The sequence below is a fragment of the Pinus tabuliformis genome, chromosome 4_2, assembly GCF_031772625.1.
Source record: "Pinus tabuliformis cultivar Carrire ecotype Pingquan chromosome 4_2, CPIR1, whole genome shotgun sequence".
In the NCBI taxonomy this organism is placed as follows: Eukaryota; Viridiplantae; Streptophyta; class Pinopsida; order Pinales; family Pinaceae; genus Pinus; species Pinus tabuliformis.
The window spans coordinates 613,345,498-613,370,168 of NC_142304.1; the positions used below are offsets into that span (position 1 = coordinate 613,345,498).

General features: G+C 37.6%; 1 protein-coding gene and 1 pseudogene across 1 annotated transcript; one reads left to right on the forward strand and one right to left on the reverse strand.

Annotated features, from left to right (window-relative positions):
* Positions 1-11,781, reverse strand: part of LOC149170804 (FRIGIDA-like protein 4b) — a 31,911-nt pseudogene extending 20,130 nt beyond the window's left edge.
* Positions 11,782-18,826: 7,045 nt separating this feature from the next.
* On the forward strand, positions 18,827-23,065 carry LOC149170805 (uncharacterized). The gene is made up of 2 exons (XM_089425731.1): positions 18,827-20,551; positions 21,194-23,065. The coding sequence occupies exons 1-2, from the start codon at positions 18,827-18,829 to the stop codon at positions 23,063-23,065; spliced, it is 3,597 nt and encodes a 1,198-aa protein (XP_089281857.1).
* Positions 23,066-24,671: the final 1,606 nt, after the last annotated feature.

Consider the following 24,671-nt stretch of genomic DNA (forward strand, 5'->3'; position numbering starts at 1 on the left):
AAATTCTGTAATCACTGTCAAAAATTTATTCATCAACACATGAAAAGTAAAAGTACAATATTGTATTTTCCTATGAGGGACAAAATTCTGGAACCCCCCCAAAATATTATTCCTGGATTTTTATTTATGTTGCCTAGCCTAACTAAAATAACTATTAAAACAAAATCAGTTGAGGAACAAACTTTTTGACAGTTACTACATTATCTCTTTATTAGAAATAATTAGTCTGATAAAATAAACCAAACCCTTTACAAAGATAAATAAACATATTCGTCGATTCCTTTCTCTTTTAATTAATAAAATAAATTAAATGGATTCAAAATTCATACAGGTTTTGTATGTGTTGATGGTGATGGACCCATCAACATTTAGGGGATCACCCCGGTATGAAGTCCCAACTAGACCTCACACCGTTTGGTGTGGGAGTCCCATCTGGTATGATGGTTTGGTTTCCATTATCTTAAATACTTTCCTCAACTCTTTCCTGTCAGCACAGGAGAGTGGTCTTCTTTGTCTTGCGAGAAGTGAGGTTCGCGTGCCTGGTCATTATAAGTGTCTCTTGTGTTAATGGTTCTTTCACCGTAGAGGGAGAGGGTGGGAGTGAGTCCCAAGTCAGTTGGGAGAAGTCCCAACTCTGTTAGGAACACACCACACAACGGGACATGCACAACTACAAGTGAATTACAAGTGTTAAACACAAGTTAAAGAAACATGCATTAAAAGTGTTAAATATTAGTCTTACAACAGTTACGATACATGTTAAAAACATGCTGGCCTATGAGCAGGCTTCCAAAATAAGTGAAAGTTTGAAAACACATTGTTACATCATACATCACCACGAAGGGTGTTAGAGCCACTACTTACTCCTCAGTTGACATGGTCCTGAGTGGAAAATATACATGTATGTTGTGAAGAATGTGGTCAAGACTTAAATTAAATTTTTTAGCCACCTTTGCTGACGAAGACAACACAAGTCGATATGATTCCTACTCCATTTCCTCACATTTAACCTGAGATTCAATGGCAACCTTGTCTATAATAGGACCCTTTGGTTGGAACCCTCTGCTTAGTTCTAACCCCCATACAATTTCGAATGGGAGCAATGTTTCTAGTATGCACATACTTATTAGGAGCATCCTTGTCCCTATTCATCCTATCGTACAACCTATGTAATGACTCCTCCCACATTTAACTAGTAACTCAACCCACAACCATAAGGAACATGAGCACCAATCTGAAATAATAAATGGGAAAACCCACAACACCATGGTTATCCATGAAATGGAAAGGAAAGGCTAAAACCACTATTTATCTAGGAAATCCTCCATGTCAATGACATATCATAACCAAGAAACCACATGCATTTACCATGCATTAAGAAAAGCATACATGCAACCTGTTACATGGAAAAAATCCAACTGTAGTTGTTTCTCCACTTGTTCCCTGATGCTTTCCTGCCTTCCTTTGCCTTCTTTCCCCAAATCCAAAGTATGCCAAGAAGCTCCAAGAGTGTTGCAAGAAAACTCTAGGTGTGCAAGAGTTTAATGAGAGAATAGATAGAGAGCTCCAAAACGGAACTAATAAAAGGTTGTGAATTGCTCCTCAGAGACCTTTTTATCATTGAGGCCTTTGTTTTCTTCATTTTCCTCTATTTTTCCTTCAATTTTCTCCTCATGCAATCTAACCTTTCACCTTCTTTTTCTCCTATTTTCCTTTATTTTATAAAACAATTCCCCCAAAACCAATTATTTTCAATGCAAGAGCCATATGTATGCAAATAGATATGCAAACATATATAGATATGCAAACATATATAGAGAAATTAAATTTTATAAATGCACTTTTGACTTTTCTATACATGTGACTTTCGTAATTGCACAAAGATATATCAACATGCATATCTAGAAGCTACACATCTAGATGAGGAAGCACATATAGGAAAATACTTGTAAAAGCTTGTCATATTTGTTGTTATCCTAATACTTCAAAAGCTTATAGGTACTTTATAAATGGGAAAGTGGGATGAAATTATGGAGTTGGACACTGAAAACCCAGAAGATATGATAGAATTTTCCGCTAAAGATCTAACATGGAATGAAATTGAAGGGGATCAAATAGCTATTATTCCTTATAGTCGGCTCGATGATTTTGTAAATGGAGAGAAATCAGATTAAGATGCTCCCACTCAATTTGTTTTTACTACAAATCAATCTAAAAAGGTGGAGGATGTTATATGTGCTCGCATTAACACATATATTGAATATACCATGTGAGTCTTTATTTGTTTCAATTAATTAGATACATCTAATTCAAGTTCAAATGAAGTCAAAATGTGTAGACATGTTTACTAATTTATTATCATTGATTTTATTTAGTTATTGGTGTGCATATGGTCTTGAGTCAAAATCTAGATACGTACGTGATGAAAATACAAAGAATTGAAAAGGATCAACAACAAAAAAATGGAGTCCACACCAAAGCATAAAAGTTGGTTGTAGATGTCACTTCATCATGCATCTCCTTTATGTGTGTCCAAATGATGCTATTATAACATACACTAACTGCAGACATTTTGATAAATCTGGTGCTTTCTATCATGGAAAGAGTGTAGTGAGAAGACCTCAAATGTTCAAGTATGTGCCACATGTATCTGTCAATTTACGAGATAGTGTGTGCAGTATGGTTGAAGATGGTTTTAATGTCACAATGATTTGGGACAAATTAATGTTTGATGTGGAGAACCAATCTGGCAGGCTATTTACAGGGGTGGGTCAGTACACTTTAATGACTAGGATGGATATTTCTAACATTTACAATAATATTAGACAAAAGGAATATATGAAGGATGACAATGATCTAACAAGTGTCGAGTGTTGGTACAATCAGTTTCCAGATAGTTTCTTTTTCTATCAAAAACAGGATGTTGTGCAAAACATACCATTTATTATAGGCATACAAACACATTGGATGCGTTCCATGATGGTGACATATTCACAAAACAACGCTATGTCAATGGATTCTACATTTGGCACGAATATGTATGGGGTGCGTATTTTCAATCTTTTGATTCCTATAGTGATAAAAAGGAAATCTTTTTTTTAACATAATACTTATAATAATGTGTTTTGAATGTAGTATGAACTCTATACCTTAATGGTATTTGACAAACATCGTAATGGTGTCCCGGTGGCTTGGGTCATTTCTTCACGCAATACCACAAATGATATCAAAAAATGCTTGGCATCTTTATTTGCAATGGGAATGAAAGAGCATCAAGATTGGAATGTAAAATCATTTATCACAGATGATCCTACTGCCGAGATTAAAGCATTAAGGTACCATATTTTTTTTACAAAAGAAACATGAAAAACATATTTCATTCATAATTTACTCTATTCTAATGTTGTACCATTCAGGTGTCTAACTAACTCCTCCATCCTATTATGTGTATGGCACGTCCATCGAGCATGGGTGAAAAATGTTGGAAGCAAAGTTAAACGCAAAGAAAACAAAGTCAGCATTTTACGTTCTTTATGGAAAATCATGCACTCATGCAAGGATGATGAGTCAGTACGAAAAGTTGTTGAAGGAACATTTTCTAAATTTAGTGAAGAGGAATATTTTTTGAAATATTTTGACACCACTTGGATATCTAATGATAAAATATGTAAGTGTTATGCAACATCATATCATGACTATTAGTCTATAATTGAATGTTTTCAGTCATTATCTTATAGTTGATAATATTTTTTTATCATTACCTTTTGCAGATATGTGGGAAAAAGCTTATCGGAAGTTTTCACATTCTAATAAAGACACAAGTAATTCAATTGAGTCCTACCATATGCATCTAAAGTATAGGTACTTATATGAGCCAAATAGTGCTTGCCACAAACATGTGGATTGGCAAATATTTGTGTTGTTGAAAAAAGTTGAACTATATTATATTCACAATCAACGTTTAAAAGAAGAAGGAGTTATAAGGCCTACAAAGTGTAAGAAACAAGAGACTCTCTCAAAGTCTAGAGAAAATCAGATACGAGATGAAGATTGTCTGCATGACCCTAAGAGTATAAATGAATTTATGGTTCGTAGCCAAAATAAGGATTCTCCTCATACTTGGTATAATGTCATATGCACAGGGCCCGAGTTTAATTTTTGTAGTTGTGATTGGGCATTGAAAGGAAATGTTTTTAAACATATCTTTAAAGTTCAAATGTGGGCCAGTGAACACAGTTTGGACTTTAACATGTCGCCAAATTTTTCTAGTCCAATTACCGAAAGTCATAGATTTTTAGTTGATTTAAATCAACTAGGTACAATGAGCTCGTTGTCAGAAGACCAATCAAGCATTCACCATGTGCCTATTTTACCAGAACCTATTGATTTTGCGACTACGCCACTCACAAATTCAATCTTTGAGATTGAAAGATTAAAAGTTGTATGTGCATCAATCAATAAAAAGCTAATGGATATATTAAACAATTTGCCTACAAAATTGGAGAGTTTAGAAGAAATTGATAATGGCATTGATGAGATGTGTAGCACATTTAGTGAAGAGACAAATAAAAATTTTGCTATTGTGATGTGTCCATCAAGAATTATGACTAAGAGAAAACATAGTTTTTTGAGCCCACAAAGTAAAAAGATATGATGTGGTCATGAAAGAAATTCAAGGAAGGAAAAACCAAAATTTGAAAAGGTTGGACGAGTTCGCTCAATGTTAAGGAAGAGCATGGAAAAACAAATGAAAGTACATTCTTCAAAAAAACATGGAAATATTGAGGGATCTACATCTCAGAATCAACAAAGGCATATTCAACAATTATTTTCTAATCATATTGTCGAGGGTTCAGCAGGTACACATTTATAAATTATTGTTGTTTATTTATATAATTGAATGAATTCTTCTCTAATTAAATATTTAGTGCACTATGTCATGCAATCAACTCTAACTTTATTTTTTCAGGACGTGGTTTCTAATAAAATGTCAATCAAATTATGTAGCAATTCAAGAAATTGTCACAAACATGCCGAGAAGCCCATTGATTCTAGATTTGAACAAGTGAAGTTTGATGAAAGGTAAATTTAATATCGAAGTTAATAATTCTAGTGCAAGGATAGAATAATCATGGGCAAATGTCGGATTCCTCTAACCACACTTACATGATGTTAGTTGGGGAAAAATGTTACTCCTTTTGTTATCATTTTCTATAATATTTGAATTCAAATTAATAACATATCTTAAATTCATATATGGGATCGATTGATCTTAAACTCATAATATGTGGGAATTAATTTTTTCTTAGTAATATTCAGATTTTTTTTAACAATGCTAAATATTTTCTTTGTTAATATTTTTATTGTCATGCAGTTCTGGACATTGAAGATGTAGTAAGGCTGATGTTTTTGATAGGGGAGTGGGAATAAACTTCGATGAGAATAAATTCAGAGGCCTATAGGGAAAATTTTAAGAACCCCACCCTAAATTTATATGTATAATAAATGGGCGAATCTCCATGGTATATAGGAAAAATGGAAGGCGATTTTATCAATAATATAATATGTATATATAATTTTTTTGTGAATCTCTCACCAGGCATGGCGAATATTTTACTTAATTATAAAATCTTGTAAGATCTTGGTGAGTCTTTCACTAAATAATAAAACTTTGTAATGTCCTAGTGAATCTTAGCATTGTGAACTCTTAGATATTTTTTTGAAAAAGTATAAAACCATATATGACAAGAGCAAAATGGTGGCAATATCACTGTTTTTTTCACATTTCCACGATATGGAACCTGTTTATAAAATTATAAAAAATCCAACCAAGTCCCTTATAATATGCAAGTAAGCTTATAACAGAGTCTAACACATCTACTATGCTTGTCTTCATTCAAGTGTCATAGCTGCTATACTTAACACTGTGAATCACAACTCTCTCAGAACTCAACTCTATAGTGTAATTAAAACCTTTTGAAATTGAATCTGACAACTCGATAAAAAGGATTAGTGAAATAGAAGCTTTTGTGAATGAGCCCACTAATTATCACTGTTAAACAACCAATCCAGACTATGAAGTCTTCCATCTTGATCACAATCATGCTCACAATCAAGGAAGTGCGACCACCTACCCTGACATAATGGCCATCATAGATTCCAATAATCAATAACCACCTTGCAAGGACATCCTAGCTCATGTCTCATGAATTTCCTTCATCAATCTTAACTAATATAAATCTTATAAAGATAATATTAGAATCCTCTCTGGATTCACTGTTAATACAAGGGTAAAGGAAATTTTCTAGCTCAAGGCACTAGCCAATACCAACTTTGGTATTTGTGACCCCTTTGTGGGGTTGCACCTACCCTGCCCCGTTGGGTTTCTGCCTTGTAACATAGTTCAAGGATCACAAGACTTTCCAATCTTCCTACTCCATTAGACACACTTTATATGCTATACATAGTGAATGGAAAAGAAGCATTATAGAACACACAATTTCATAGAAGGAAGAAAAATCTTAGCCAGTTCAATATCAAAATCTTAACCACTGATTAATAAAGAATAACAAGTAGTGTAATGAATTGTTCCAAGTTATTTATTTACAAGCTGTAAAGAATGTAGTGGAATGGAAAATATTACTTAGGCAACCCTTCAATATTTTCTACTAATATGTCTGTGCATGTACATATGAAATTAAGAGCATTGTTGAATACAAAGTTTCCTTTTCTCTTGCCTCCATTTTGAAAAATCAGTGTGAAATCAGTGTCACTTTGAATCTCCTTTCCTGTGTGGATGTTTTGACAAATCAACGTGAAATAAAAGTCACTTTGAATTTCCTTTCCTACGAGGGATCACATCCACAGTTGATTAGTAAAAAATAATCTACTATATATTATGTTCAAGAAACTGACTGCAATCTACAGTGGAAATGAGACCTCAATTCTTATTCTAAATTTGAATATCTTAGGACAACATAAGAGATAAAAATGCATATGGCCTTAGTAGCTAGAAAACAATCACTCCATCATTACAAGACCACCTAGATTTCGGCACTTAATCTAAATAATGGCACTACTTGTAGTGCTTATTTAACACCATGGAAAAGCAACAACAATGTTTCAAATTACACTTACTAGAAAAGTTGTAACATTCTGAGAATATTTAATGATAGCATCTGAACCTCATAGCTATGGTGGGGAAACTAGGGAACCCAAATATTGGAAGATATCTCATACCAAATCTGAGAAAAAAATAAAAAAGGGAAAAAATCAAAATCTATAAATCAAGCAATGAATTTTCTACAAATCAAACACAATTCCTTTAACTAACAGTTAAATTGTGGTGATATATTTAAATATTTAGTAAGAGGGTAACTTCAAACAATGGAATATTACCTTTGTCATTACTGTCATCCCTCAGTGACTGAGATTACAAATCAATACTTATGGAAAGATTGTAAGAAATTCTGTGAAATAGTAAAGCGTAACCTCTATTTTCAAGCAACAAAATCAAGACATTGTTACATCAACAACCATAATTGATACATAATCAATGAATCAAGTCCTTGTATGGCACAAGCTTGTTTCACAGCCTCTATTTTCTCAATAAAAAAATCAAGACATTGTATGTGGTTATTGCCAAAAGGAAACTACGTTCTAATTTGGAAGAGGATCTTATCAAAAGACATGGATTTATTCAAAGCTACAAAGCCTAATGGGTTACTGAAAATAAGTTGGAATATGGGATCATGATACTTAAATTGAAAAAATATGCTTTCCTTTTAGAAACATTACAATTATACAATGTTTTTTGAAAGCATTAGAATTTGAAATTGGGCCTTTCTATCAAGAAAAATTTTCATTAACAAAATGTACTTTCCTACTTGAAACGTTGTAGATATCCAGGAAAAACTTGAAAAGCATAAGAGAACTTAGCATAATGTACTTTCTTTCCTTCCTTAACATTCTTAAAGAGTTGAGGTTCCCCAAGTCAAGAGGTAACTTTCGAAGGAAATGACAGTTAGTAATAGTCCAATTCACAACTGAAAATGTGTCACAAATATGAGGGGGCATCTCTTCCAAATCACAAATGTGCTCTAGGTTAAAATCTAGCATTATTGGAAGCTTAATGCTCGACTGGTTGTTATTGAACCCAGACATTTTTCCATTCTTCACTAAAATCTTAAAGATAGTTTCTCTAAGTTCTACATGAATTTACTATGCTCTTGAAGTGGGGCACATGTAGGCTCTCCAAGTGAATAGTCTTAAACTAAGTGAAGCTAAGGCCGATAGATCATTCAGTGTGGATCTCTTTAACCCACAATTGAATACTATGTCTCTCTTGAACCCATAATTGAATACTATTAGGACTTTCAAATTTTTCATGGAACTCAAAAATGTTGGAAGAAAGTATTTGCTTCCAAAAAGAGTAAAACTAAAGCCTCTGCTTGAGGACAATTGATGTCACACCACTAACACTTCTCCATGGAATCTATATAGGTAAACCACAAATGCAGAATTCCATTAGAATATTGTGTTTATTGAATACAGAAATGAAATCATTCCATTTCTTTAAAATATCTTTTGAAATCAAAATTACTAAAATTACATATCGATAACCTAGTGGGTGTAGGATAAAATTCACCCGTGTCATTCACAGAAAGCATGAGAAAAAACCTAATACTATATATAAAACCTAGAAAAATTCAAATTCATCACTTCTAGGGACCTCGTAACCACCCTGCCAATACACAAGTATGTTCGTGTTTGCAGTTAGAAAAATTACCCAAATTACAATATGTTTACTCCAGCATATGTTGGAAAGTTATAAAAGGATGACTAGTGCAATCACTCCATTCCTTTTACCCCTGGATTTGTTTTAGTTTAAAACAGATGTATATAAATATACTTGTCCAATGTCTATGTTTTAACCATTCACCTTAAGACGTTTTTATAATATAATTTCCTAAGTCTATTTAATATCTTCATTATCATAAAAACCAACCTATATCCATGTTAACTCCACATCTACTACTCTTAGGGGGATGAAATCTATTTATCCCTCTAAGCACTTGGTATACCTAGAATTAAGATGGATCTAAGATGATAGAATTTCCCCTTTAAGTAGTCTATGCTCACATGAATACCATGGTATTACCATGGGTCAATACCATGGGTTATCATAAACCTAGAGCTTAAAAATTACTATTAGTAATTTATAAAAATTAATAAAATTAATAGCTGAATTTTAATTTATTTTTTATTTTAACCAAGCTAAAATGTTTAACATACATTAAATTACAACATCCATTTTTACTCTTGATCGACCAAGCCCCGAGAGGGATCAAGTATTTTTTCACTCTATGCTAGTTTGCATATCGTTAGTAGATCCAGAGTAAAGATGGATCTATGCTAGTTTAATTCCCCCATTTAAATAGGCTACATTCCAGGTGAATACCATGGGTCAATACCATGTCCCATTTTGGTGAATACCATGTGCCATTTTTATTTTTATTAATACTAATATTAGGGTTAATAATGTTTTTTTGCATGGTATTTTTTTTCCCCGTAGAAAAAAGTCGTAAATTTATTCATATTGATAAAATTACATTTTGTAGATGCATGAGGCATATTCAGATGGCTGTTCCTGTAATGACAGGCAGCAAAAAGAGTAGATAAAAACACAAGTTAGCAGCTAACTGTTCCTGTAATGACAGGAAACTACAAGATATAGGGAAAAAAAGAAAAAAATGTTCCAGCAAGACTAGACTTTTCTGCCCTTCTTCTTCTCCACCCGTCGCCAACTACTAGTGTCGGGAGTGGGTGAGATAATAGCTAGCTAATTTTCCATTGGGATCAGTTGGAGTTCTTTGTCAGATTCCAAGCCCTTTGATCCATGGGTTCGTTTGATGCCGCTTATTTCCATTTGTGGCTCTCGTTGCAGATCTGAAATGTGTGGCCCAAAATGAGTAGTTGGGGAATTCTCTTCCTAAGTATATGTCTGTCTCATTTGAGTATCGGGTTCTGTCTAGTTCTCTATAGGCTCCACGTTTATGCCTTCTTCTTCTGATGGTTCGGTGTGCTGCCAGCCTTTGGGCCTTTTCTATTGTTTCTTGGTTCTCCTGGGGTCCTTTCGAGCTAATGGGCAGTCATATTGAAGGTGCCCTGTTTGCATGCATCCCCTGCACCGGAACATTGTGTTCTCATAGTCGAGTTGTTGTATCCATTGAGAGTTATTGAAGTTCAATGTGATGTGATCAGGTAGCCCCTGACTCAGGTCCACTTCTACACATATTTTGGCAAATGTAAATATTCCCCTGATAGCTCTGTCTTCATCCATTTTTAGGAATTTCCCGAGGGAATCCCCTATGGCAGCTAATACTTTTTGGTGCCAAAAGTGTAGAGGGAGACCATGTAGCCTCACCCATACAGGTATCGTTGAGACTTTCATTGTATTAGCATCGAAATCAGAAAACCAGGGGGTGAGAAAGAGGCCAGCACTGCCCCTAAACCAAGGCCCCTGATTGATAATGTTGTCTCATTCTTGTTATGTGTTAAATCTTACTATGAAATACCCTTTGAGACATAGGTAAATTTCACAACTTGATGTCCATGTTGTAAAGATCCATTGGTGCATGGCATCTGATTTTGGCCAGAAGCCATTAAATCTACAAATAACTGCATTTTTACATAAATCAGAATGTAGACTAGTTACCTCTGGCATAGAGACTTGTAGCGTTGGTGATTCTGGCTTTTGTTCAACACTGTAGGGTCCTGGCGACTCTGATGGTGGTGCTGCTTTATTTTTCATTTTTTCTTTCCCTTTCACTGCATCCCGAAAGGAACCTGTATTTTTAGAGCTAGTTCCAGTGCTTCCGCCACGCAGTCGGAGATTTAAAATAATGGTTGAATCTTTAGTGATGCCGTAGTGCTGGAGAGTTTGATTGTCCTGCATACTGTATCCTGAGTATATAAGATTTTGATATTGTGCTGGGGTTCCAAGGTATCCCTGGATTTCCTTTTTTAACGCATGGATGCTCATTTCCTTACTAAGCCGCATGCAAAAGTGTTTGCCCTCAGTTGATTTGATGAAGATCTGGACCAGATCTACGTGCCTATGGAGTAAATCGGTCTTGTGAAGTCCTCGCTTTGCTGGATCTGGCCGACTGGGATATAGTGGTGAATATTTTGTTCAGCCCTCATCTGCACAACCATTACCGGCCAGTTCATTTTGCCTTTGTCTTTATGCACGATTATAAGTTCTGAATCAGGGTGGGTTTGCAGATCTGGGCGGTGACGAGTTGTATCGTCCACTTCATGTCCGGTTATATTGGGTTCAGACAGCACACGGTAGGATATACCCTGAGACAGATGAGGTGAGCACACCCGTGTCCTGTGTGAAGATCGATCTACCCCAGGGGACCGATCAACCACATGGGTTTTGCTGGCTGGCTCGCTGCAGAGCCAATTTCTTGTCAGTGTGCTTGATTCTGGTAGTCCTGCAACTGATTTCCTGAGGGGACGGCCTGTAAACACACTCCCATCGCTGATCTGCAGTGTAATGGCGGCGCTGAGGAGTCCAGAAACCCTAAGGGATCGATGCGGCGGAGACGGCCTGAAGGAAGTTGAATGGGGCTTTGCAGAGCTCCCTGTGAAACCGCCCCTTCGCAGACCTCTTGGATCTCGTAGCCTCTCTGTAATCTCCCATTGCTACCAATTGAGATCTTTGATTTCCTTTCGGAGCTCCTCCACAGTCTTCTCCGCCGCAGAGCTCGCCATTTCTTCGTCCCTCCTTTTTTGCATGGTATTAATAACAATCTAGTCCATGGTATTTGTCCCATAGTATTTTTCCCATAGGTTTCACCTAAATATAACGCATTTTTTGAGTGTTCATAAATATAAGGTGACTTATGGAGTAAATACAAAAAAATGTTTTATTTGTTTACCATACCTCTCGTTTATTTATGTTTTTATTAATTTCCCATACCTCTTTTACAAATATGGTATTTGGCCCATAGGATTCACTTAAATAAAACCTCTTTCTTGAGCCTTCATAAATAGAACGAGGGTTATGGACCAAATATAAAAATAGGTTTTATTTATTTACCATACGTCTAGTTTATTTATATTTTTATTTATTTACCATACCTTTTGAGTAAGTATAAAAATCTCTTTTATTTATTTACCATACTTCCACTTATATTTTTATTTGTTTACACCCTTACATGTATATAAGGTGACTTATGGAGTAAATATAAAAAAATGTTTTATTTATTTACCATACCTCTCATTTATTTATATTTTTATTAATTTACCATATCACTTTTATAAATATGGTATTTGGCCCATAGGATTCACTTAAATAAAACCTATTCTTGAAAATGGGCAAATGGATTCACTTAAATAAAACCTATTCTTGAAAATGGGTGAATGGAAGGTTGTAACTCCTAGTTTCAAGGGCTAAATTTACCTTTTTTACCCTCTCCCTTAAAATAAGGTGGGATATTTGAGGTGATTTATAAAAATGTGCTATGATACAAAATATTTGCCCACTAAAAATTTAAAACCCCTTAATTTCGCCAAAGGGCGAACATTCGCCCCTAAAATTTTCTATGGAGGCCTATGAGGCATTTACAAAGTATTAGCGTCTTTAGTTTCAAAATAAAATTTCCAATGAAATGTAATGAACTATTTTTTGAAATGAAATGATCTATTTTTCCAATGAAATGTAATGAACTATTCTTAGAGGAGGCCTAATTTTAAAATTCAGTTCTTGTACTAAATATTGGTGTACTTTTAATCTCAACATTGATGTCAAATGGTATTATGGTTTGTTCTTTGGTTTGTTATCTATTTAAGACGAATAGAAAATTCATTTCATGTAAATTTTTATTATTAAACAATTATATGTTGAAAATTACTAGTTCTTTTCAATAGATATGGAAGATATTCCCCCCCTCCCACTTAAAAGATCAATATAAAAAGAATCTATTTTACCTACACATTAATGTGATTACTTTATATATTTATTTTATATAGTAATTTTTTTTATTTAGTATTAATATTAATATTAATTATTGCTTTCGTCATGTAATGCTACATTAAGATAAATAAAATAATAATTACATAAAAATTCTAATAATGGAAATTATTCAGTATTGAACATAAATATTAATAATAATAAAAAAGCCATTTCAATATCACCTATAAACAAAATACTTCAATGTCCATCGTAGATAAAATATTTTAATTTCATCCATATGTGCTACTTCTACTCTTTCGTAGAAAGATGATGTGTAACCTTCACCACTCAACATGGATATTATATAATATCTAAAATGTAATTGATATTACAACCAACCATGGATGAGATGTGTAAAACTTTGAAACTTTCAATATAAACAAGGAGAAAATAATATAGATGATCAATATTATAAGAATATTTTATATTCTAGAGATAAAAACTTTTTTCATGTATTGACATTTAGATTTAAATTAACAATTATTAATACTTTTTATATCAAACAAGTGCATGAAACAAAATATACATCTTTAAATATTGATGCAAGAAAAACCACCAAAAGGCAATTTCCCTGGTTTTCATAATCACCTTATCGTGAACCTGTGGGTTATGGCCCATCTATACCAATCGAAAGCGTTACATTGTGGGTTTAAAAAAAAAGCCCCACCAATCTTCTAACAGCGATATAACACATAATCTGTCAACTTACGTCGATCCCATCTGAATGCATAAGACTGGATCTCAAATAAAAGAAAACTTACGTCCATACACTTCTTGGGTCTGCTCAGGCCCAAGCCCTATCGGCTTCAATCTCCACCACTGATATTACATTCAATCTGATGGTTTGCGACCCTTCAACTAGCACGCGGCTTACCAACAGCTCAACCCCCGTAGTTGACTGTGACATAAGCATTTGAAATTTAGATCGACGGTTGTGATCAAGGATAATTTTAGGGGCGAATGTTCGCCCTTTGGCGAAATTAAGGGGTTTTAAATTTTTAGTGGGCGAATATTTTGTATCATAGTACATTTTTACAAATCACCTCAAATAGCCCACCTTATTTTAAGGGAGAGGGTAAAAAAGGTAAATTTAGCCCTTGAAATTAGGAGTTACAACCTTCCATTCGCCCATTTTCAAGAATAGGTTTTGTTTAAGTGAATCCTATGGGCCAAAGGCCCAAATACCATATTTATAAAAGAGGTAAGGTAAATTAATAAAAATATAAATAAATGAGAGGTATGGTAAATAAATAAAACATTTTTTATATTTACTCCATAAGTCACCTTATATACATGCAAGGGTGTAAACAAATAAAAATATAAGTAAAGTGGAGGTATCGTAAATAAATAAAACGTCTTTTTATACTTACTCAAAAGGTATGGTAAATAAATAAAAATATAAATAAACTAGATGCATGGTAACTAAATAAAACCTCTTTTTATATTTAGTCCATAACCCTCGTTCTATTTATGAAGGCTCAAGAAAGAGGTTTTATTTAAGTGAATCCTATGGGCCAAATACCATATTTGTAAAAGAGGTATGGTAAATTAATAAAAATATAAATAAACGATAGGTATGGTAAACAAATAAAACATTTTTTTATATTTACTCCATAAGTCACCTTATATTTATGAACACTCAAAAAATGCATTATATTTAGGTGAAACCTATGGGCAAAATACTATGGGACAAATACCATGGACTAGATTGTTATTAATACCATGCAAAAAACATTATTAACCCTAATATTAGTATTAATAAAAATAAAAATGGCACATGGTATTGACCCATGGTATTCACCAAAATGGCACATGGTATTGACCCATGGTATTCACCAAAATGGCACATGGTATTGACCCATGGTATTCACCTGGAATGTAGCCTATTTAAATGGGGGATTAAACCAGCATAGATCCATCTTTACTCTGGATCTACTAACCCTCGAGAGGTATCAAATATCGTGATATGCAAACTAGCATAGAGTGAAAAAATATTTGATCCGATCAAGAGTAAAAATGGATGTTGTAATTTAATGTATGTTAAACATTTTAGCTTGGTTAAAATAAATTTAAAATAAAAATCAACTATTAATTTTATTAATTTTTATAAATTTCTAATAGTAATTTTTAAGCTCCAAGTTTATGACAACCCATGGTATTCATGTGAGCATAGACTATTTAAAGGGGAAATTCTATCATCTTAGATCCATCATAATTTTGGGTCTACCAAGTGCTCAGAGGGATAAATAGATTTCATCCCCCTAAGAGTGGTAGATGTGGAGTTAAGATGGATATAGGTTGGTTTTTATGACAATGAAGATATTAAATAGACTTAGGAAATTATATTGTAAAAACATCTTAAGGTGAATGGTTAAAGCATAGACATTGGACAAGTATATTTGTATACTTTTGTTTTAAACTGAAACAAATCCAGGGCTAAAAGGAATGGATTGATTGCACTAGTCATCCTTCTATAACTTTCCAACATATGCTGGAGTAAACATATTGTAATTTGGGTAATTTTTCTAATTGCAAACAGGAACATACTTGTGTATTGGCAAGGTGGTTACGAGGTCCCTAGAAGTGATGAATTTGAATTTTTATTGGTTTTATATATAGTATTAGGTTTCTTCTCATGCTTTCTGTGAATGGCACGGGTGAATTTTATCCTACACCCACTAGGTTATCGATATGTAATTTCGGTAATTTTGACTTCAAAAGATATTTTAAAGAAATGCAATGATTTCATTTGTGTATTCAATAAGCAAAAGATTTTATAATTGAATAAAATATTCACCATGCCTGGTGATAGATTCGCCAAAAAATTATATATACATATCATATTATTGATAAAATCGACTTCCATTTTTCCTATATATCATGGAGATTCACCCATTTATTATACATGTAAATTTAGGGGGGTTCTTAAAATTTTCCCTGGTTGTGATTGACTGCGGACCTTCAACTGCAATCAGGACACACATACACGCTTACCCCCGCTATCTATGCCTCCGTCGTTAATATCCATCGATCTAAACTATGCAATGACTCCCTTTGTGCTTGTTTCCTTACGATGGAATTCACCTTTCCACCCAGATTCACTCTGTCACACTCTATTTAAACACTCACAACACTCATACAATAGTTAACGATTTAACATTAGATCGCCATCGATCCTTATAGTGATCAATGTTCGATCAATAATCTCATGAAACAGAATTTAACTCACAGTAAAGAATATATATGTAAATTATACACAGGCATACACAAATCCACATAACACGTATATCCTATGTTATACACAGAATTAGATTACATTCTAAGTCATTTCAGTCCTAGTCACAAATTCTCCTCTCGACTGCATTGAATCCACACTCTCTATTTATGCTCCCAATCAGAACATGTCGGTTCATAATATATAGAAATAACTATAGAATCATGGATCATTCGAGATCCATGATCTTCTCCTTAAATCATTCAAACAATCCCTAAATCTCTCAACACACGTACATGGCAGATAATTACATTAAATTAAGTCTTCTGAGACTTATCAATTCCATCAAATTAACTCGTTTTTAACATAAATTTTCTCCCGGTTTAGATGATTGTCCATGTCTCCTCCTCCATGTCCATATCTCCTCCTCCATAGCTTTGACTTTGACTTTTGATCAAGGGTGGTCGAATGGCAACTCTTAAAAACAAGTCACTAAGACAATGCCTAGTTGGATGCTCCTGCATCAAATACATATATTATATACAATATTTCAAAAATAAAAACCATGTCTATATACAAGACTTTCATCTAAATATACACAAAGCTTAATTAAAATTCCATAATCTTTATAATGAATAAATAGTTAAAGATCTAAGATTAAAATTCAAATGAGGATCTTTCCACTGAGAAAATGGGACTGGTTCGTTAATGGCGTCTTAACCTAACCTATCTAGGGTTTGGGTTTTCCTCTGCTACAGCTGCACCATTCACCCAAAGCTCGTTTCAGGCGGCACTGTCCTGCTGGGGGCACTGAGATCGGGCAGAATGGGTGCCGAGGGGTCCAGTGGGACCCCGTCGTTTAAACAAGTTGTTTCGCAATCACAGCCACAGAAGGTAACGGCGGGAGTGAGAATCGAGGGTCTGAACAGTAAGCTGCTTAGCAGCAAGAGCAACAGAGAAAAAAAGCAGCCACAGTCTGACAAGACAGACAAAGCAACAGGTGCTAGGAATACAGTGAAGGGGAACACTGTGGACAAACATGACAAGAATGATGACAGAACGCAACCATCAGAAAGTGAAAAGGAGAAGCCCACAAAAGACAAAGAAGGGAAAGGAAAAGGAATAGTCTATCCGAAGAAGGAGGGGGAAACAAGCGCAGACCCCAAAAGAACCCACGTGACCAACAACGCTTGTAAGCCAAAAAAAGAAGACAGTCTGCGGATAACCATCAACGACCCTGAAATCCAAGCATATATGGATCACATGGCTGAACATGCCATCATCTGCAAATTCATGGGCATTTGGCCTTCCGAGAGAACCCTTTGCCAGTGGATAAGACAACAATGGAAACCAAAAGGAGACGTGCAGCTGCACTTAGGAGCTAAAGGTTTTTTCACAGTAGTTTTTACCAGTCTAGAAGATAAGGACAGAGTGTTTGAGGGAGGCCCTTACTTTTTGGCAGCAGCAGGGCTCTACATGAGACATTGGAAGCCAAACTTTGTCCCGGAGAAGGAAACTTTCACCCAGGTGCCTGTCTGGATCAGACTCTTCTCCCTACCCATAGATTATTGGGGTCTTAATGCCCTGAAACAAATCGGGGACAAGCTTGGTACCTTCGTCAAAGCATCAGAAGCAACCATGCAGAAAAGATACACTACCTACGCGAGAATTTGTGTTGAACTGGATGTATCAGGAGCGCTACACGAGGGGGTTTGGCTTGACTACAGGGACGAAGAATACTTTCAGGCGCTAGACTATGAGCAAATACCCTTTAGATGCCGGAAATGCCACGAGCATGGACATCTAGTAAGGGACTGCCCCTTGAACAAAAAGGAGGCAGAAGAGGAAAAAATACAGACTACCAGAGATAAGAATAACTTCATTAAACCCAAGAACAGGCAGAGAGCCAACAGAAGGAAAAATGGGAAAGGGAAAACAGACAGAAACTATTTCAGCAACCCCTTTGAGATTCTAGATCTAGAGACGGACTCGGAGGAAAAGCAGCACACTCCCCACAGGATTGCGAGGCAAGAGAAGCCGGAAAAACCCACAGAAGAAGAAAGGACAGATGCAACAACAGCAGGGGAGATCCTCATGACCGACAGAGTCGTCGAAACGGAGGAGGAGACAGATATGCTAACAAGTGAAGCAGGCAGCGAGGACTTGGAGTTGGAAGACACCCTCGCAACGGACGGAATGGACCTAAATGCGCTGGTGGAAAGCTGGAAAGCCAAGGGAATGGAAGCAGTTCCAGAGGAAGAAATAAGGAAGGTTAATGACCTGTTCATAGCACGGCAGAAGACAATCATGGAGAAACAGAAAAGCAAACTTGGAATAATCAAGGGAGGTTCACCTCACTACCAATTGCAGCTGGGAAGAATTTCAGGCCCAAGACACAAGCGCCGACGAGGCCAGAAAACAAGCATAGAGCAACTACAGGAACTTGGCGAAATGTTAATTAATGCTGCCATGATTAGGCAACTAGATGAGTACCCGTCCTTCCAACAAAATAGTTAACTATGAAGATCATCTCTTGGAACGCCAGAGGAATAAGTAGTCAGGCCAAACAGAGGGTTCTAAATCGAAAAATGGGGAAGTATAATCCGGATATGCTGTTTCTCCAAGAAACCAAATGCAACAGTGAACTCATAGGCAAGCTACGAAGGAAGTTAAGCAGGAATTTCGAAGTTATGGAGATTGAAAGTAAAGGGCGCGAGGGAGGCTTAGCAACCTTCTGGGACACTCGAAGGTTTCATCTCTTAACAGCTGAAGCTAGCAAGAACTACCTGGCTTTGGAGATGCAGCCAACAGGTAACTCATCCTCTTTTATCTGCATTAATGTCTATAGTCCCCAAAAGATAGAAGATAAATTTTGTTTTCTAGACTCGCTCACCAAACTCATAGAAAGACACCAGAATGCTAAATTCATCCTGGGGGGAGACTTCAACATGATAACCTCCCTCCTGGAGAAGAAAGGAGGCCTAAGAAGACTACACAAGGATGGAGAGGCCTTTATAAGTTTCATAGAGAATGCAAAACTGGTGGATGTATATCCCAAAAGCGGCAAATATACCTGGAACAATAGACGGGGGGGAGATAGGCTCATTGCTTCTAGATTGGATCGTTTCTTAATTTCAGAAAGTCTGCTCTTGGAAGGAACAGCCGTCGAATCAAACATCCTCCCCAGCGGAGGATCAGACCACTGGCCGGTCTCTCTAGCAGTTGAGATTCAGGATTCTCCCAAAAACAAACCCTTCAGGTTTGAAAAATTCTGGATAGAACACCCCTCCTTCCTAGAAATGGTAGAGAAATGGTGGTCGGAGCCCGCGAGGGAGGAAGGCTCCAAAATGTTCATTCTGCAACAGAAACTAAAAAACATCAAACTAAAACTGAAAGAATGGAACAAACAAGTCTTCGGAAATATCTTCCAGGAGAAAGCAATCATCGAAGAGAAACTGGAACTAATACAAAAGGAAGGTATGGAAGGACGCAGAGAGGAGGAGACAAGCAAACTAGAAGAGGAACTCACGCAGCAATGGCACAACAGATGCAAACAGGAAGAAACACTTTGGAAACAGAAATCCAGAATTCTTTGGCTGAAAGAAGGGGAGCAAAACACAAAGTTCTTCCACAGATCAGCTATGGATTACAGAAGTGCTAACAAAATTCTGGAGTTAAAAGACGAGGAGGGGAATATCATAAGAAATCACAATGAAATCTCAGCCTCCCTCAGAAATCACTTTAGCCTCATAGCGCAGGAGCCAGACATTAATAGGGAGGAAGCCATTACAAAGATCGCAGAGGTAATTCCCAGAATGATTACTAAAGAACAGAACTGGTCCCTCAGAAGAACAATCACGATGGAAGAAGTTGAGGAGGCTGTTAGAAGCATGCCCAATGATAAAGCTCCGGGTCTGGATGGTTTCACCATCAATTTCTACAAAGCGTGCTGGAACATCGTCAAGCAAGACATATGGGAGATAGTGGAAGATTCCAAACGATCCAAAACCATTCTCAAGTCCTTAAACTCTACCTTCATAGCTCTTGTTCCTAAAATGGAGGCTGCCAATACTCCAGAAAAATTCCGGCCTATCGCTCTTTGTAATGTCATCTACAAAATAATTTCAAAGGTCATTGCAAACAGATTGAAAGCTATCCTACCGGGCATCATATCTCCGGAACAGTCTGGCTATGTGGAGGGCAGGCAAATCATGGATAATATCCTGCTTGCGCAAGAGATGATTCACTCTCTACATTCTCAAAAAGAAGCAGGTATGCTCATGCAGCTTGATCTCTCCAAGGCTTATGATAAGGTAAGTTGGTCTTATTTGGAAGCTGTGCTTGTAGCTTTTGGTTTCAGCAATCAGTGGATTAAGTGGATTCTAGCCCTCATCAAATCACCTAAATACTCCATCCTAGTGAATGGGGTTCCCTCAGCTCCCTTCCAACCCACCAGAGGCATTAGGCAAGGCGATCCCCTCTCCCCCTTTTTGTTTATCATTCTCATGGAGGGACTTGGCAGACTAATAACAAGGAACAAAGAAGAAGGCAACATCAGAGGCCTTTAACCCATCAGAGAATGTTAAGCCACAACCCATCAACAGTTCGTGGACGACACTATGTTACACGGTATCCCTACTGTCAAAGAAGCCTTAGCCTACAGGAATATTCTTAATTTGTTCAGCCAAGCCTCAGGTATGGAGATCAACTTCTCCAAATCTACTCTATTCTTCTTCAATACACACCCTTCCATTCAGTCTCACCTTTCCCGTCTCCTGGGGTTCAAAATTGGATCTCTTCCCTCCAGATACCTTGGTGCCCCCCTCACTTTGAAACCTTGGCAGAAAGGACACTGGGAGAAAATTCTAGCCAGCTTGGAAAGGAAAAGTAAAAACTGGACTCACCGAGCTCTGAAATTTGCAGGCAGACTAATTCTCACAAAGGTGGTTTTGCAGGGTATTCCTCATTATTTGCTCTCTATCCTCCCAGCACCAAAAGGGGTCATAAACCAAATTCGTGCCATTCACCGCTCCTTTCTGTGGAGTGGAAGCAGCGAGAAGAAAAAATGGTCTCTAGTTGCATGGGAGAAGCTCTGCAGATCAAAGAACAAGGGGGGTCTAAATTTAGTTGATCCAGCAACAGTCAATAACATCTGTGGAGCTAAGATTTGGTGGAAATGGATCTCAGAAACGAGTCTTCCCTGGGTTACTCACTGGAAAGAGAAGTACATGCCAAACAACAACAATCTAGACATAATCAGGATGCAGATTACCCGCAACGGCTCACCAATCTGGAACCACGCTCAGGCCAATAGAAGCATAGTCCAGGACCACAGCTTCTGGGAGATAAGAAATGGCAACAACGCTCTCTTCTGGGAAGACGCCTGGCAACAGCTTCCCAAGTTGGACTCCCCCCATCTCCTTCCCCTGAAACAAAGTCAGCAAGCGGTAGGCAAATTCACTGTAAGTCAATACTGGTCTACCAACAATGATGACCAGGATTGGAGGCAGTGGACAGCTTTTGATTTAAACAACAATGAACTCACTCAGGAAACAATACAAGACTTGAATCAACTAATTTCAAAAAGGAAAATTCGAACTGCAGCCGAAAATGACAAGCTCAGATGGGCGCCTAGAGGAAACGGGAACTTTTCTCTGAAAGAGGCCCGGAGTATCATAGATGAGGAAGGACAACCGAACATTCTACCTTGGGCAACTAAGGTGTGGGACAGTTTGCTATGGCCGAAGATCAGAACTTTTCTATGGTTATTAATGCAGAAGAGGACTCTCACCTGGGAAAACCTTATGAAGAAAGGCTTCAGGGGACCCTCCAGATGCCCTATGTGCACTAAGGAGGAGGAAACCATGAACCACCTTCTTAACTCTTGCGAATGGGCTTCCCAGCTCTGGGACTGGATGGAAAGCATTCTTGGAGCCTCGGACCGGAACAGGGATTCAATTCAGGAAACCATCTCCAACTGGAGAAGCAAGTTTTCAAAAGTGAACAGAGTGGAAAGCATCTGGAAATCTGCCCCCGGCTTTATAGTTTGGACCATTTGGAAAGAACGTAACCGTAGAATCTTCAAAGAAGAAACCAGAAGCCTAGAATTTGCAAAGGAATCCATCTCAACAAATATCAAACAGCTCATACAGGCCAAGTGCAAAGCTGAAGCTGATGAAAAACCAACTATTCAGGATTTACGAATCTTAAAGGCGTTTCAATTGGAAGCTGTGAGCAATCAATCAACAGGGGGAAGTTCTCCCCAACCCGCATCAATTTCTTCAATCTGGCAACGACCTCCTGTGGGCAGCCTGAAAATGAACTTTGATGGTGCCTCTCGGGGAAACCCTGGTATAGCAGGCATTGGGGGAGTTGTCCGAAATCAAGCAGGGGAAATCATTCACATTTTCTGCAGAGCTTTAGGTGAAGCCACTAATAATGAGGCTGAGTTCGCTGCGCTTGAGCAGGGCTTAAAAATCCTAAAAAGTCTCAGAAGGGGAAATTTAATAGTCGAAGGAGACTCTCTTCTGGCTATCATGGCGGCTAAACGCCTACAGACAGGCACGACCATAAGCAAAGCAACCAAGCATTGGAGGCTTGCCAAAGCTATAGAAAACATAGCGGAGCTCGTTATGGGGATGAAAGGTCTAATCTTTCAAACAATCAGGAGAAAGGCGAATGGTCTTGCTGACCATCTGGCAAACTGTGGAGCAGACAACCCCAACATTGCCATGGACAGGTGCTGGCGGGAGTTTGACGACCCAATCATAAAGGAAGCATGCATACAACTGGTAGCGAAGGATCTAATCCAGGTCACCCAACCTTAATCGAGGACGGCACCTGGCCACAGTCTCGGAATCACGAGGAGATCGGCAAGGATTATCAACCCAAAGCCCTCAATGGGTTGATTGGACATAGGGGGAGGTGGAGCTCCTGGCGGCAGCGGCTCTTGCAGATAGGCGATCATAATGAATTAAGCGACGAGATCCATTACATCAGACACCGTCCTTTCAGCACGCATGGAGAGGATCCGTATGGAGAGGTTTCATTACCATTAATGGCAATTCTGAGTGGAAGGAGGTGGAACAAGGCCCGAAGGAACAGCACCAAGCATGCCAGCATACGGGGCATATCTCCCTTCACGCGCCACCATCCCTTAAGAAGGCTTTCACCATACACTTGGCGCCCGGCTCGTCAGCCTGGTAGTTACATCATTAGCTCCAATTCTTCCAGTGACAGGCTCGCTTGTGCGATTCTTCAGCTTACCCATCAGCAAGGTACCACCACTATCAGAGGCATTTACTCCAATCTCCTGAGGAAACATCATTGCTTTCATTATAAAAACATGGGCAATTGCCCTGTTCTCCTCATTGTTCTTAGAGTTCGTGTTGAGAGCGGGTCCGCTTACAAGTCTGGTTTAATTCGGGCAAGTCACAAGAGGTTTACCATGGAAGCGGGAGGTAGTCGCTGCGAGGCAGCTAATAGGGAACTTCAGGCAGCCAGAGGTGGCTACGAAACCAGGACCGCGACCAGAATCAAACGCAAAATTGCAGAATTAGAGGCTCAGGCGAAGCTTGAGGAGGGTGGTCGTTCGGATATGGAAATTGCTGCTGAGGTCAACTGGTTAACAGACCCCGGTACTCCCTCGAAGAGGGCCACACAATTTGTGCGAACCCAGGCGGAGAGCTGGCGCACGAAAACCTTAATTGCAAAGGCGCTGGAATCCGTCACAGAGGTTAATCTCACTACAGAGGTTAATCTCACTACAGAACAGATGGCCAAGATTATAGACTACAATAGCTCCCTGGACAGCAAAATCACCTCGGTGTATGAAGCGATCAAAACCCACAACCGTATGCTTAGGCTGCTCATCCAGCTTCTCAAAAACTCCATCAATACTGCTCCTGCGGCTCAGCCAGCCACTTCTAGTGCGAACCATGCTGCTCAGCCAGCCACTTCTGCAGCGTTTCAGCCTGCTTCCCTGGAAGAAATGCAGGCGAAGGTCGACAGCCATGTCAGGGACATCGGCTTGGACACCATCACCCAGATGGGGAATTACCACTTCTAAGGTCACTATGTTGGCTCTCTTACCGACTCAGGTTCTTGCTTCTCTGTTATCTTTTCACTCTGTTATCTCGGCTTTAGTGTTTGTCTGTTGCTCTGTTGTTACTTCTCCTGTCTACTTACGGTAGTTCCTGAGGTTTAGTAATGTTTTGTTCTGTTCCTCGCCACCCTGCATGGTGTGCTACGTTTTGGTTTACTTGTATCACTTCCTCTGAGCAGGCGATCAGCCCAGGAATATTGTACATCCCTACTCACACTGCTTCGGCAGTTTTTTGTATTATACTTGTTATATAATATAATCTACTCACTTACACAAAAAAAAAAGAATAAATAGTTAAAATGTTTTTAAAAGTTGAAAAGAATGTTAAA